Source organism: Microtus pennsylvanicus, chromosome 15 (assembly GCF_037038515.1).
Source record: "Microtus pennsylvanicus isolate mMicPen1 chromosome 15, mMicPen1.hap1, whole genome shotgun sequence".
In the NCBI taxonomy this organism is placed as follows: Eukaryota; Metazoa; Chordata; class Mammalia; order Rodentia; family Cricetidae; genus Microtus; species Microtus pennsylvanicus.
This window is the reverse complement of record NC_134593.1, coordinates 54,873,085-54,889,750: the sequence shown is the minus strand read 5'-3', so window position 1 is coordinate 54,889,750 and position 16,666 is coordinate 54,873,085. Positions and strand designations below refer to the sequence as shown.

At 38.6% G+C, this 16,666-nt stretch overlaps 1 protein-coding gene across 5 annotated transcripts in view; it reads right to left on the bottom strand.

Moving 5' to 3' along the window:
* Positions 1–1,531: 1,531 nt before the first annotated feature.
* Positions 1,532–16,666, bottom strand: part of Uchl3 (ubiquitin C-terminal hydrolase L3) — a 48,443-nt gene continuing 33,308 nt past the window's right edge. For 4 of the 5 annotated variants that reach the window (XM_075949598.1, XM_075949599.1, XM_075949601.1 and 1 more), the window contains exons 6-9: positions 11,576–11,767; positions 6,695–6,770; positions 2,687–2,745; positions 1,532–1,752 (exon numbers count right to left, since the gene is read on the bottom strand). In XM_075949598.1, coding sequence (XP_075805713.1) covers positions 1,669–1,752; positions 2,687–2,745; positions 6,695–6,770; positions 11,576–11,767 — 411 coding nt within the window. In that variant the 3' untranslated portion in view covers positions 1,532–1,668. The remainder of the gene's footprint in view (positions 1,753–2,686; positions 2,746–6,694; positions 6,771–11,575; positions 11,768–16,666) is intronic. The other variant, XM_075949602.1, reaches the window with a different exon arrangement.

The following is a 16,666-nucleotide window of genomic DNA, read 5'->3' as shown; positions in this document are numbered from 1 at the left end:
AACACATTAAAAAAAATAAGTAAAATGTCAACAAGTTAGTTTTTCCCCTAGTGTTCTTCATAGCAAACTTGAGGGAAGAGTAATTCTGGATACTGGGCCACTATTTTAGAACTAAATTATGTGTAGTAGGAAAAGTGCAAGGAGGTCAGACTGGACTGCGTGACATGTGTGTGAACATCTAATAAGAACAGAGCTCTTGGCTCATTACAGGCATGGCAAAGGCATCATGCGTATATGCAGCCACAGTACAGAACGTATTTCAGATTATTTCATCCCAATTGTCATCAGCTTATCTAGACCCTCTTTACAATGATGGAAACCTGGGAAATTCAAATGTCCTCCAAAGTGGCCTTCCCAATTAGACTGTATTTTTTCCCTAATCTTGTGCACGCTACACTTGCTAAAAGGTGCTTTGCCACAAAACTGCCTCGGGAATCCACAGTAATTCAGTGAATCCTCTAAACTACGCTGTCACTGGTCCAGAATTTCAGGACAAGCAGGTCTTTCTCCTACTATACTCAGTCCAACCCAAATTCACTTTTGCTGTCTGAGACGAAATGTGCATAATATGTAATATGAGCTTTGGTAAATGCACATGCTTAAGAAGCCCCTCCCCCGCAAAGATCTAAAACATTCCATCTGAGTAACCCTAGGCCTCAATTCAACTCTGTACACAATCGTCCACCTTTTCAGAGCCTTATACTTGTCTTTCAAAGCTTCCTGAAGCCATTCCTTCCTCAAAGCACGCCTCTCAGTGAACTCCCACTGTGGGCTTCTCACAAGTCCTTCTGTCTCTATTCTGAAGCCCTCTGCCCCAAATATTCATCTGTGGTTATCAGAATGATCTTTCAAAGCTATAAACCGAATCAGCTCACTCTTTCCCCTTCACAAGCCCCATGACTTACAGCACAATGGCAATGAATCCAAATGACCTTTCCTGAAGCGTTCCCTCTCTGACCTCGTTTCTTGCTACTTCCCTCACTTCCTCTGTGCAGGTCACATAATCCTCCTATCAGGTCCTATCATAATTTCAAGATGCTGCAATGATTATTTCCTGCTCATGTTCTGTCACTCAGGTCTCACCTTTGGTCAGCTTTTCCCAGAAGCTCCCTTGTCAAGAAGCTCTACAGACCGCTCAGTTACTCTCCAGCACAAACACCAACTGGCTAGCCTCTACTGCTGCTTTGCCTGTTCTTTATGTCTTTGCTACGTATCTCTGATCATAAGAATAAATCTCCATGACTACAGCATCAGTCAACAGTGTTCACAGCTGCTAAGTCCCATAGCTAGGATAGTTACCATCTTGCCACAAGTAAACGCTCAACAACTGTTTTCTACATAATAAGGAAGCATATAAAACAAAGTACATTCACACTGGGGATGGAAGATGTGCCTGCTGCCCTAATACACGATTTTGAAATATCAAAGGCATAAGAAGGCTACTGTCAGTACTGCCACAAGATAAATCTAGTACAGGGAAAAAGAAAACAAAGAACTGACCTTTAAGTTGCAGCAAAAACAACACAAAACACAGGTAATGTCAAAGTTTATTCACATAAAGTTTAATCAGTCAAGTTAATGAAAATATCAAAAATTTTGAGTTAGTTATGGCAGCAGAAATGTAAGTTTTGTTGCAGATAACACACATTTGGCATTTCTGTTGAGAAGCTATGCTGCCGAGAGAGCAATTGCATTAAACCTTAACTCATCGGGGTCACGCTCCATGAACTTCTTGCACACTTCTATGGCATCCTATGGGAGAAAAGTATAGGTTTTCAATTTGTAGATTCTTTATGTTTCTAATTTACACTAATTTTATAATGAAGACTTCTTTTTTCAATATGAAATAAAAACTAAAAATGTCAAAGAATAAAAATAAAATAAATAAATAAAACTAATTTGCTTAGCATAAAATACAGCAAATCCTATTACCACTTCCCCTGCCTGCTTCCAGGACTGAGGGTCAAATCCAGAATCTTGGCAAGCACTCTCCTGAGGCCCTGCCCCCTCTCCATTTTCAGAGTCTCACCAAGTAGTTCTGGCTGACCTTAAACTCACTCTGCAGTCAGGCAGGTCAATTCCCATTCCTCTTTTCTAATTTTTCCAAGTAGCATAGTTATTAATCTCTCCATGAAAACCAGCTGATGAATACTCTTCCTTGAGGTGACTTTTGAAACCTTTTAACCCATGAGGCATGATGTTACAGTCTTTAATCGTTGGTAGGCAGAATTCTTTGAGTTCAAGGCCAGCCTGGTCCACACAGCCAGTTTCCAGGCTAGCCAGTGTTGACTACATAATGAGACTCTGTCTCAGAACTCAACAAAATTCAAAAAACAACTTTTAACCCGAAAATTCCATAATTCCTTGATGCTAAGCCACATAACTTGTTCCCATTAAAGAACTCTAAAATCAGGGATCAAGTCACGACTAACGTATCTTGGCTTTAACAGAATATGACCTGGAAATAAACAACTCATTTTGATCTGTTCAAGGCTCAGTTTGCTCACACAGAGCTCTGCTAGCCTCTGGCTTGCATAGTTTTAAGACTGATTCAAGATTTTATGTGGGGATTTTCTAAAAAGATCAAGGACCAAGAAGCATCCACAAGAGGAAAAAAACAAAAACAGTCAATATAGAGTCCAAAAGGTCAGAAAAGGCTAAAGCGGACCAGTTCTTTTACTGTTACCTCTAACAACGTCTCATCACTAGTTTTCCCGTGGTTGATTGGAAATGGTTTTCGTCCATCTGTGGAAGACAAACAAATAGGTAAATTCTTGTTTTTACCAGAGAATATATCTTACCTTCCATTTCTTCTCCTACAGTGAATCAAGGAGAGGTACATAGTTTAAGTACTATATCTTAAAACAAGGATTTTCAAATATATTTTAAACCTATAGCTTTAGCTTCCACCAAATATTAACAGTTAGTATATTTAAACCATCCACATTTCAAGTAACTACGCGTTTGGAGTAACACCGACCCAGAGCAGCAGCCGTCTCCATGTCTGAGTTTCTTCATTTCAAGAGGTACTTTACATGGCTGCACTTTCTTTCCTCAATGCATTAGTGGGGCTTCTCTGGGTTACTGCTTGATGGTTCCCTGGCATTTACAGTACACATTTTAACTAGGATGTTTTCTGCTTTGTGTATAGGTCCCTACAAAAAAAGAATTCCCAATTGGCCTATAATAAATTCCTCCCCGCCCCCCGAGACAGGGCTTTTCTGTGTAGCCCTGGCCATCCTGGAACTCAGTGACGTGCCTGCTGGGATTAAAGGCACATGCCTCCACTGCCCAGTATGATTTTCACTCTTAAAGAGACAAATACTTTTTAACTTCAAAAAACTAAGTAAGAATGGCATGATTTTATGAATGAAAAAACAACTACTGTGGCTTGAGTACTGCTGATGAAAGTAACAATTTACAACCTAGAACTATTTACTATTTACGCAAATTCACCACCATCTTCAATAAGCTAGTACTTTTCAATATTATAAAAAAAGTTCACAATGACAAAAGTCAATGCTAATCAAGTGAACTGATCCATATCCAAATCTATAACCTCCCGCACAGTGAGATCTTGTTTCAAAAACAAAAATAAACACAACAGTAAAACAGTCTTATGACAGATGCTCATTTCTCAGTAGCCCTCCGTCCTGCCGCTGTAAGAGTAGATTATGTGCATTACAGCCTACCATACAACTAAATCATTTTACCTTTTCATTTTTATGTAAAGGCAAAATAATGCAGGCTTCCCTCCTTACCTAATAGTAATAAACTAATGTGTCTATTTCCCTGCATTGCTATCATTTAAATGCTAATATCTTATTAGACTCTAGTGAAGCAACTCTCCTGAATAATGTTTTTTCATAAACAGTTTAGAATAATGTAGAATTTCAATCAACCTTATTAAGAGTACATATTAAATAATTGCTCTTAAGATGTCAAAGAAGCAAAATGAAGCTATACTATTTCATTCTAGCATCAGTTTAGAGCGAAGCTAAGGCCGGGGCTGGACAGCCAGCCTGCAGGTGGATTCGTTACTGACGTTGTGAGGCACTGGGGGCTGACCCAAGCACACCACATGTGCTAGAAACTCTCACCGAGCTCTGCCCTGGATCCTTTTCTAATCTGAGGTGGAAACTCACTGCCTTCTCCAGACTGACCTTGGTACACTCTGTAACCCAGGTAAGACTTGAATTTATCATCCTCCTGCCTCAGCTTCCCTAGCAGCTAGGATCTCAGGCCCGCACCACCAGGTTTGGCTCTAATTTTATATATCTGTTAAGGATGGTAATGACTGGCCAGACACAGTGACACACACCTTTAATCCCAACACTTGGGAGGTAGAGGCAGGTACATCTCTGTGAGTTTGAAGACAGCCAGGCTATATAGTTAGACCCTCTCTAAAAAGAAGAGGGGATAACATGATGAGAAATTACGTATTTATTACAGTCTCAAAAGATCTCCTGAAATAATATCTACTCGTTGCTTGCTTATTAATAAACATAGAATAATTATTAATCAGCAGTGTAGTAGAAAAATCAGACCAATTCTAACTAAACCAAGTGACAAAAGTTAACGTCGTCAAAAATGACGGAAATGGGCAATGCCTTAGGATGTAGCCTCGCTGCTGTTATATTCTTGCCCCAAAACACATACATCATGAGGAAAGAGCAGACAACCCAGACTGAAGGAACACCTGTCTTAGCCTCTTCAAAATGTCAATGACACAAAAGACAATGAAAAGTTGAAGAACTTTTGGGATTTAGTGAGACAATGATACACAAAGGGTCATAATCCCAGGCTGACTTTCCTCTAAATGGCATTACTATGATAAATGCATAGCCAGATCCTTAGGTAATAATGTATCAATGCTGATTTCAAATGGCAACTGCAGAGAAAACTACCTCTTTTCAGGAAATACTCAAAAACCTATTAAAAGATACTACAGCATTGTGTCTGTAACATTTTTTCAAATGTTTCAGAAATACTAAGAGGATCTGCCAAACCTAGGAGAAAGGTAAATGGGAGAATATACTATTCTAATTTCCATAAATATCCAAAACTATTCAAAAATATAATTTTTGAAGTTTACTTTTTAAAGGCAATAATTTATCAGTTAACATTTTTATGTTTGCCTATTCTGTCTACTTGGAATTTGCCACTGAACTCCAATCTGCAAATTTATCCAGGAGTGATTCATCTTTAAATATACTAGGAACTTACAGAGGCCTTAAGGAAAATAAATCATAATTAAAAACCAGAAATAACTTGCTCCTTCTCATCAGTTAACCTGACAACTTAGGAAAGAGAAAATAAGTAAGACTGCAATACACTGCCCTGTAGGAATCACCTGCGTCACCCGACAACCAGATGTCTTAAAAACAAGACGACGCTGGGTGAGGAGCTCAGCCTCAGACTGCTTGCCTAGCACATATGAGGCCCCAGGTGCAATCCCAAGAGCCACTTTAAATAGCTGTTTTCTTAAAAATTGTATTCTCTTAATCTCTATTTTTATTCACAAATTCAGTATGAATTATTCAGCTTGCTCAACATTTTTTTTGAATTTGTTAGAAGCATTAATGTCATTCACATTGGATAACAGCCTACTTTTGTGGAAGGAGTCAGCAACTGCATATTTATTTGTTTTGCACCCACCCCAACTCTGCAACAGTTTCACGACTGTGGCTTTCTTTACATTTCTACATTTCTTTAAATGCACTTTAAAGCTCTAATCTCAACAGACCTCTAATATATACAGTCGTGTATATTTAAAATGCTAATGTGTGCGCACACGTGCATGACCACGTGCATACAGGCTGACAGAGGGCACAATATCCCTTGGCGCTGGAGTCATGGGAGGCTGTGAGCTGCCTGATATAGGTGCTGGGGACCTGAACTTGGTTTTATGCAAGAACAGTGTGTCTTCCTGTTACCTCTGGGCCACCTCGCCAGTCTGAGATTACCTTTGATGTATGTGTTTCCTTCGAACTGCCCCATTAGCCTTTAGGCTAAGAGAACAATTTGACCAATCAAATTGAGGGCTTTGGGATTTTTTCTTTTTCTTTTTTGCTTTACTTTCTTTCTATTTTTTTTTTTTCTGTTGTTGTTGTCTTGAGACAGGGTTTCTCTGTGTAGCCCTGGCTGTCCTGGAACTCACTCTGTAGACGAGGCTAGCCGCAAACTCCCAGAGATCTGCCTGCCTCTACCTCTGTCTCCCGAGTGCTGCAATTAAAGGCATGTGCCACCACCACCCAGCTGAGTTTTCATTATTATTTTGTTTTAAATGACTCTTTTGCTACTAAATGTCTGTGCACCACATGCATGCCTGGTGCCTGCGGAGGCCAGAAGAGGGTGTCATGTCAGATCCCTTGGAACTGGAGTCACAGTCCCTTTTGAGCCCCATGTGGGTGATGGGGACTGGAGCTCTAGAGGAGCCGGTGCTCTCCCTCCTCTCCAGCACACCCCAGCCCCACTTTCCTTCTCACTGCTCTTCTCCAAACAGCTCAGATGTTCCTGTCTTTTCTACCAATTCTCTCATTTTCAATGCCACCATCACTTTTATAAATCTTGGAGTATACATCATAGTCACTGTTTCTCTAGCAATTTCAGTAAATAAAGTGAGAACAGTCCCTTTTACGACAAATAGAGCCTGGTCATTTCTCTCCCCAGGATAAATTAAAATAGTTCTTACCTAATTCATAGAGATGCCCATCTACATGAACTAACGCAATAAAATGAAGATCTACTTTCTCATCTATACTTGGTGCCTGGAATAGGAGGGAAAAATATATTATGTACATTAGTAGCTAAGCAAATCAATCAAGTACAAAAAAGTGTATATAAATAATATAAAATGACAGAAGACAACATTTATCCAGCATAATTCAAGGCCAATTACTGATGGGATGCAGAGAATGGCCACGTGATGTTTATGACACCATGTTCATCATCAACAGTAAAACACATCACTTAGTTTCACCCAGTGTGGAAAATGAACATTTTGTTTAACTTGAATTCACACTGTCAGCATAAGATGCTGTGCATGTGCACAGCATATGGACAATGTATACTGCTCACTGAAACGAATGAATGAACTGATTTAAACATCAAAATATAAATGTTAAGATATTTTTCTTAATTCTTGAAGTTAGAAACTCTTTTGAAGTTAAATTTTAGGACACCAGAAAGTGAGCTGTCTGTTGTTTGAACTTAAAAATCTCATGCTTTGAACAATGCAGTGTAAACAACCATTCTAGATTCAAGAAGCTTTTAAATGAATAAATGAAGGAAATAGTCCTAATGATTACGAATGGAGAAAAGAAAAACTAACATACAATAAACTGTAACCTGTATTTCTTTCTTTTCTTTAACTCTTAATGAACAACTTGCTATTTAAACTATACCTCCATTTCCTTAGCTTATCAAACTCAATTTACACAAGCAATATTCACATTTCCTAGACATTTGAATTCACTTAGGTAAAGTTAATATACAAACTGGCATTTTATGATATGTAGTAAATATATTAGTTATTTACCAAATCTAAATAAACTGAAGAGCACTCACAGCTAAATATATGTGGAACTTCAATTGTATGAAGCAAAAATTTCCAAGTAGCTTAAATCAAATTTTGTTTTACATTACCGATTTTAAGTAACACAGTATTTTATAACTCAAAGGCTGTTATTTTCACCTTCAAATAACTATATATCTTTCAATAGTTTAATGTAAATACTTTTGATGCAGAAATTAAAGTTGCAGAACAACCACGACTTTTTATTCACTGCTACTTTATTCTGTAAGGCACACAGAACGCCTCTAAGTGTTTACTGACATGATGACTTAATCTTATTCTTCGGAAATTATTTCCCTTGAGCTTTGAATGAAAGAAAGTTTTCAGAAACTGATATGCAAACTAATTCTCATTCATTTCAGTCCAGAACTAAAGAATTTCACAGTCGGTATAAATCAAAACTTCACAGTTTTATCACCACCCATTACTGTACTCCTCTTTACTACAAACCCCTCTAATGACAGGAACTGTCATGACATTTGGAGACTATTCCACTAATATGACAGTTTCGTAGAGTCATGTTTCTTTTTTTTAAGAATTATTTATTTATTATGTATGCAACATTCCTTCCATGTATGTCTGCATGCCAGAAGAGGGCACCAGATCTCATTATAGATGGCTGAGAGCCACCATGTGGTTGCTGGGAATTGAACTCAGGACCTCTGGAAGAGCAGTCAGCGCTCTTAACTGCTGAACCATCTCTCCAGCCCTGAGTCATGTTTCATATTGAGCCTAAAACATGTCTTGTGTTTTACATTATGCTGGACCACTCTTGAATCTAATAGTTCTACAAATATTTAAAGTCAGTGATAATAAATGTCTTTACTTCTCTGTCAAAAACATATTTGTGATTACTCAATCTTGTATTATTTTATCAGTGACTAGGAGAGAATCTGGTCTTTTCAAGACTGAGCCAAGGCAAACCATTTATAAATTCATTAAAAAACAGAAATGCTACAAGGAATTCCTTAACTGAGACTATCAAGTATCTGAAGTCTTTGAGACATTATTTCATTCAGACACTGATATGCAAACTAATTCTCATTCATTTGAACAATTTCCCTTAATAACTAAACATCATATAGCCTCCATTTTTCATATTTGCCAATAAGGTGGAAGGTCACTAGAGGTTAAAAAATCTTCCGCTGGAGTTGGGGACTTGAATGTGCACCCAATACCTGGGAGCTCATCTGTTTTGAGGTTTAAATGATTATTGAGCTTAGAGTTGTAGCTGAGTGCACTGGGATTTTAAGAACGCTCGTCTGTGTACCACAGGCATGCAGTGCCTGTATGCACATCTGTGTACCACATTCATTCAGTGACTGTATGCACGTCCGTGTACCACATGCATGCAGTGCCTGTATGCAGTCCGTGTACCACATTCATTCAGTGCCTGCATGCATGTCTGTGTACCACATGCATGCATTGCCTCCAGATGTCAGAAGGGAGTGTCTGATTCCCTGGCTGGAGCCACCATGTGAACTGAACCCCAGTTTTTGAAACTGTAACCTGTGTTCTTAACCAGTGAGCCATTTCTCCAGCCCCACCCCCTTGAAGTTTAAATGCACATGTGAAAATATTTGTGAACTGTTCAACACTATATAAACCTTACATATTGTTATAATATTAATACATCATCACAACTGTAAGGAAGTACCAAATCTAATGAAGCAAAATATGTGCAATGTCCCTTTTTAAGTAAAAGTGAACATTAAAATCCAAATCTCAAGCCAGGAGTGCTGGCACATGCCTGTAATTGCAGCACTTAACAAGCTAAGGCTGAACAATCAAGACTTTGAGGCTAGTCTGAGTAGCACAGCCAAGATCCTGTCTTAAAACAAAAAGCAGTAGGAAAAGCCTTCCAACTTGTCATAATAGGTAAATGTTTCAACTTTCCTGAAAACCTCATTATTTCTGGTAAGCTTTATCCTTTGACCAATTCCATTAGCATGAGAGTCTAATGTCTGCTATCATTCAACTCTCCAACAAGTATTCCAGGAAACCCAAGAGTAAGCAAGCAGAAAATTCCAGCATGTCTTCCTGTTTAAAAATAGTCAGCAAATAACTATAGCACATATGAAAAACAGAAGCTATAGAATGGTAAGGCTTGCCTACTTTTTTCTATCTTCTAAATCCTCAATTTAGAAGGTTTCTCATTAATCCCAAAGAACTAAAAAGTGATATAATCAATGCATTCATTAATTACTAAATATAAATTTCACATCAGAAAAAGGTTTAAGGTATAATCATAGGGCACTTCATCTATACCAGGCACTGATGGAATGCTGTATTTGTATTGGTCAATTAATCAGATAACTCCAGTCAGGTAGCTTTATATGCTCATATGCATCTTACACTCAAGAACACAGAGTAGAAAGGTAACACATCTTGGTAACACATTTGAATGGCTAGCAAGTGATGGCCCCTGGACGACAACCCATGCAGGGCAGCTCCAGTCCATGTTCTTAAGCACTAAGTATGTTATGGAAACATTTACAAAGTGATAAGGCAATGAAATTAATATGCAGCAACAAACAACAATACACAAAAACAAAACTGCAAATGCTAAATAACATGCTCATTTATGCTTATAATTTTTAAATACAGAAGGAATTATTCATACATAGAATTAATTGAACTGTTCCCCAGTCAGAATGCATTAGACTGTACTCTGTCTAATTCATCTTTATCTTGAACTGTGTCAACAGTGCATAGCGCAGTGGAGAAGCACACATATCAAATGGATGAATAAATAAAAAGGACAAATGAATGTTGTAATCTGGTTAGGAGACGAGAGGGAGAGAAAGGGAAGGAGAAAGAGAGAGAGAGAGAGAGAGAGAGAGAGAGAGAGAGAGAGAGAGGAATAATAAGCAGTCTGTTGATATTCAGCACGAATGGAAACTATGTGATGACCACACTGATATTCGGTGGAAGCAAAGGATAAAGAAAACTGCTGCCGTTTGAAGATAGCTTTAAAAGGGTAAATGAGGGGGAAGAAAGGGTATTTGACATTTAGCTGCTTTTAAATGCTACAATGTATGCATATTTTGACTTCCTCTTGCTTCAAATGCTGCAATGAGTTATAGAAATAACAAGTTTCTATCATGCTTGGCACACACTAAAGCTTTCAGACATAGCATTTATAGGTGGGCTCTGTCAAACCACAGCCATTGCCTTCAGTAGCTTAGAACATCACAAAGACAAGAGCTTGGTTGCTTCATTCTGTAGTTTAATGTCTGAGAACTACTGCAATTCTATCACCTTGGATATTTAAGGCCTTATGTATATGCATATTATAATAGTTGGCTGATACTTTTAGATTACGAGAGAAGTAAAATTTGTAGGACACCTATATTAATACACAAGGAGCAAATCTCCATCTCTTACTTGGAAAAGATCTTTTCAAACTGAGTTGGCAGGAAAGATTGGATCAAGATTAAACCAAGTACCTAAGCCACATCAAGGAGTAAAATAGCTTAGATGCAACACGCTACACCATGGAGGATTTAGGTTGAGAACAGAGTAAGTAAAGTGATCCAAAGCATAGCAAAAGACTAGTCATGCTCAGAAATATGAAAAAAAATAATAATAAAGGAATAGATGGCAAAGAACTCAGAGGATACATAGCATTTGTTGACCTAACTTACCTAAGTGAAATCAGAAAGCCGAAAGGTAAGGAAACAGGCACTCACTTTAACAATTCATAGGAACTTAGTGCTCTCACAATGCCAATCAGTATTCATCAACAGGCACGTACCCTTACATTCACAGGATATGGAGCGGAAAGATGGATGTTCACCAAGGCACGGGCAAACGTCAAGCAAGACTGCAGAGCATGGAGGTTTGCTTGCAATCTTATTGGAGTAGGAAAAGCTCATGGTTGAGTGAACCAAGAGAAAAGCACTTTAAAGACTGAAGACGTTTAAGGAAAAACAAACACACAAACACAAAGCCTGCCCTTGTCACTGGGAGAAGAGATGGAAGATTGACCACACTTACAACAGAAGGGAGACCCAAAGATGGCAGGCGTAAGAAGGGTCGCCAGCGACGAAGACGGAGAGATGGACTGGTAGCCTTTGCAGGGCCTACATGGTTACGTTTGACCCAGGGCAGGGATGCATGGTGACACAATGATGAGGCCTTCGCTCTGCAGTGGCTAGAATGAGGCTGTGATGAGGATGGCGAGGAGGACTACATAATTAAAAGAGAGAATACTTGACTTAGACCACGTTACTGGGTTGATCATTTATCCTTAAAAGCAACGTATGGTCATACTTGTATTCATATGGTCGAGTACTTTTAATAATTGTATTCTAGTAAAGGATCACGTATGAATGTTGCTTAAAGTGGGTAAAGTGGGTATTTATAATAAGCACAAGGTTGTTACATAACTTTTTAAGTGCACATCTGAAAATTTACATATCCTCATTTTCATTGCACAGACTCATAAAACTAAAGATTTAAAAGCCACTAAAATAATATCACTATATATACATATATATGGCTTTAAAAATGTAACACAAAATCCATGAAACATAGACAAGTCACATAAAGAACAAAAGTGGAAAGAAAACCGAACCATAATAGGCATTGGTTAAAAACAATTATTTAGAGAGTATAAACTTGAATGAGAGGAAATAAACCCTAAAAATTATAAACAAGAGTAAAGCTAACCCCTTTGGAGGTGATGGCCTCAACCATCTAACAACCCTCGGTATTAGCTGACAAGTTACAAGGAAGCATTATAGCCTCTTCCCATCTTGTAAGTGAACAGGAACATTACACAAAATGTGCACCCTTTACTTTACGCCAGGTACTCTCTGAAGCACTACATAGTCTTCCAGTAGTCCATGGGATCATTACAACTATACTCATATCTTACAGTCAGAGAAAGCAGAGCGCAAGCGGGGGAAGTGACAGAACCTCAGTCATGCTGGCAGCACGCTGAAGGACTGTAGCTAAACCCAAGAGATGACATCTACAGCTCAGTGGTCTGGGTCACCAGCACAGGGCCTACGTGGCCAAGAGAAAGGCTCTGGTGCCAGCTTTTATTAGTTACAGTGAGCCAGGTGTTAACTGTCTTAAGATAGATACTGGGGGATAACTTCCCAAATGCTGTTGTTCCACAAAATACACATAGAGGATGTAAAACTGACTTATCAGCAGTAATCCAGTTAGCTTTAAATTGTCACTTTCAACAGACGCAAAAGTGTTTGTGATTTATGTCTAATCCGACAAAGCCATCACCAGTCTAACTAGAGTGAGAAGAAATAAAAAGGACAGAGTCCTCAGTTCTTTGGTGATAACATATTACATCAGCATTAGGAAAGTGACTTTAGCTTGAAATGATCTCCAAAACTCTTCAGACCCTTAACAATCTATGATCTGTGTTGGTACTCTTGATCTATGTGAGCTACATGCTAGCCTAGAACAAAATAGTCATTTTTCAAGGTTTAAGAAAAGCTCATCTTATCAGTTAGCATTTATAATATTAACCATCCACCAGAAATATATAAAAGAATTCTATACTTGACTCCATATGGGAATAAAAATGAATATAATAATGTCTGCTCTCATTGACTGATGTTTATTCAATCTGAGTTTATTCAAATGAGAGGCAAAGGAAAGAAGAGAAAAGGCAAATTAGTGGAAGGGGGAAATGGAGTAAAGAGTGAGACGGAGGGACAAACTAAAGAGTAGTAGAGACGGACAAAGAACCATCCAGAGTTACACAGCGACAGAATGGCGGGAGGCTGTAGAGATGAAATGGAGAAAGGTATTCTGCCAAGAATCCACAGTGAAAAACACACAACAAATAGGGACAAGTAGAACATATTCAAGAATAGGTCTGGGAATTGATTTTTACCTTTCAATCTAACAGGTTAAGTGTTATTTTTCCATGACGCTGGCAAAAGACATGGGATTTCTAGGTTAGATATAATTTTCCTATTCATAGCACAAGGGGGATTCACAGTCTATGTGCAGTCATAGGAGGACATAAAGAGGACCAAGAAGGATGCTACATGCGCAGCAGGCTACATGGCAAGAGAGGAATGCTAAGTTGGAGGAGGCTGCTGTTCCGCAGCAGGCAGTAGGCAAAGAAGCACTCTGTCCTAGAGGCCGGCACACTCTCATTCCTTTAAGCTGCTGACTACATGCACACCTTTAGGTATTAATGGCTTCACTCTTACATTTTCTAAAACAATTTTAGAGCATTTGTTTTTGTGACTTCAAATTTACCAAGTTACAAGAACACAAATGATCCAGGAGAATCCAGATAGGCCTTTGATGCTCCACATGCTTTATCATTTGTACTTAGCACCGTCTTCCGCATAACTTTTCTTTTTTTAAAAAAAATATTTATTTATTTATTATGTATACAATATTCTGTCTACATGTATGCCTGCAGGCCACAAGAGGGCACCAGACCCCACTACAGATGGTTGGGAGTCACCATGTGGTTGCTGGGAATTGAACTCAGGACCTTTGGAAGAGCAGGTGAAGCTCTTAACCTCTGAGCCATCTCTCCAGCCCATAACTTTTCTTCCTGAGACTAGCTGAGAGTGAATAACACCCAGTTATTGTATGGTAGCCAGTATTTTCACCCATAAGAAAAATATCTCTTTATATCAATGAAGGAATGGCTCCAAAAATGCTGGTATAGAAATGCTGATATAGAAAACTCTGTGGATACTCAAATCTCTAATGCAAAATCTTGTAACAGTGCTTCCATATAACCTACATGCATGCACATACTCAGTCACCTCAATTACTTCTTACAACACCCCAAACAATACCAACCCATGGAAAGTTATTGTACTGTACCATTTAGAGAATAATGACAAAAATGTCTGCAGATCTTTAGTGCGTGCACTTTGGTGGGGGGGGGGGGGACACTCAAAACAGGGTTTCACTGTGCAGCCCCGCCTGTCCTTAAACTCACAGAGATCCACCTGCCTCTAACAGGCACACTTTAATGTATGTTTTTGTTAATCATGTGCATGCCTGTGTGTTATGCACAAGCTCAGGCACAAGGGTGCAGATACCTCTGGAGGTCAGAAGGCGGCATCAGATCTCTTGGAACTGGAGTTAATGCTTGGTTGTGAGACATCTGAATTGGGTTCTGGGAATCAAACTTAGGTCCTCTGGAAGGATTCTCTTAGCCCATAAATCATCTCTTTAGCTCTGAGGCACATATTTTTGAAAATTATTTTTGATCTACAGTTGACTGAAACTACACAGTAGATATGATTAATATAGAAGGTCAACTAAGTATAAATCAAGGAAACCTCGCATAGTCATAATGCAATTATCACCCATGCTTCTATACTAGCACAATACTTCTGTCTAATCTCCAACTCACATGTTAATTTTATTGTCTTCCAAGGTCTGCAGGAGGCTGGGCAGAGGGGCACAGACCTGTACTGCCGCAGGAGGATCACTTGAGTTCAGAAGTTCTGGGTGTCCGTGTGCTATGCTGATAGGATGTCCACATTAAATTTGGAATTGATATGGTGACTTCCCCAGACTGAAGCACCACCAGCTTCTCTAAGGAGGGTCAGAAATGGAACAGACAGGGACTCGCAGGGAATTCATAATTTATTATGGTTCTTTAGGAATCATTTGATCTGTAGCATTTCCAGCAGTCTTTGTCTTTACAACATGCTAACATTTTCTAAAAATAATATTTTTTTAAATTTTGAATTGTGTGTGTCTCTGTATGTACATGGCACTTGTTTCCTACAGATATCAGAAGGTCTTGGATACCTGGAGCAAGAGTTACAGGTAGGTTCTGGGAACCAAAATTGACTCCTTTCAAAGAATGGTAAACACTCTTGGCCACAGGGCCATCATCTCTCCAGTCCCTTTCCTAATTTTTAATGGCCATCTTTCTGTGCATTTTATCTAAAATGACCGTCTTGTAAATATCATATACTTGAGTCATGTTTTTCTTTTTTTCTTTTTCTTTTTGATTAACTCAGTGTATTTATAAAATGAAAACTCCTATCACAATATTTTTTTACTAGAAAAAATAAATAGAACAGACATTGGATCTATTCAAAGTACATATTCACTTTGGTAGACTTCAGTGTAGGACAGTTCATCACAAGCACATTTGCCCTTAGTCCCCCAGAGCCAAACAGCTTCCAAGCCAATGGTTAATCATTTTTAACAGATTTTATAGTGTTGATATCTAGCTCATTCTATATCATCTTCAGCCAAGCTCTGAGCACTTACAGTGCATCAACCAAGATGATAATCTTTCTTCCAATTTACATGTCTACATTTAAATGACTTACATTTTATTAACTGCATGTCATTTTCCCCCTGCGGTTGGATTATAAGCTATATTGTTAATTCTGTTTTCTCCATTTATTCTTTGTTCCATTGTGCCTTTAAAAATTATTTTTGTTCTCGATTCTACTTATGTTTACTATGGTATGCTTATAAATAAAAAAAACTTTTAGCAACTGTCTTAGACTTTATTGTTAAATTTCTTTAGTCACGGTGTTCTTTTGTTGTTATTGCTGTATGGTTTTTCAAGATAGGATTTCTCCGTGTAGCCCTGGCTGTCATGGAACTTGCTCTGTAGACCAACTCAGAAATTCTCCTGTCTTTGCCTCCCGAATGCTGGGACTAAAGGCATGGGCCACCACCCAGCTGCTGTGTTCTTCAAATAAAAGCACACAACTTGATCCACCACACTATTGGAACATCACAGCAGTATTATGGAAATATTTTCTTCCATTCTTTGTATTATCATCAAATATTTTTACATATGGTATAGACTTCCAATATGTGGTTATTGTTTATTTAGACAACTTATTCTTCATTTTTGTTTTGGAGATAAGGTCTCACAATAAAGCCCAAGTTGGCCTCACATTTGAGATGCTCCTGCCTCAGCCTCCTGGGATACAGGTGAGTGCCACTGTGCCTGGCTGCACAATTACATTTTAGTGCAATTAAAAGAAAAAGTGTAGCTGGAAAGATGGCTCAGGTGTCAATACCTACTACTCTTGTTCAATTCCCAGCACCCACATCCGACAGTTCCCAACCACCTGTGATTCTAGCCCCAGTGGGACCTGATGC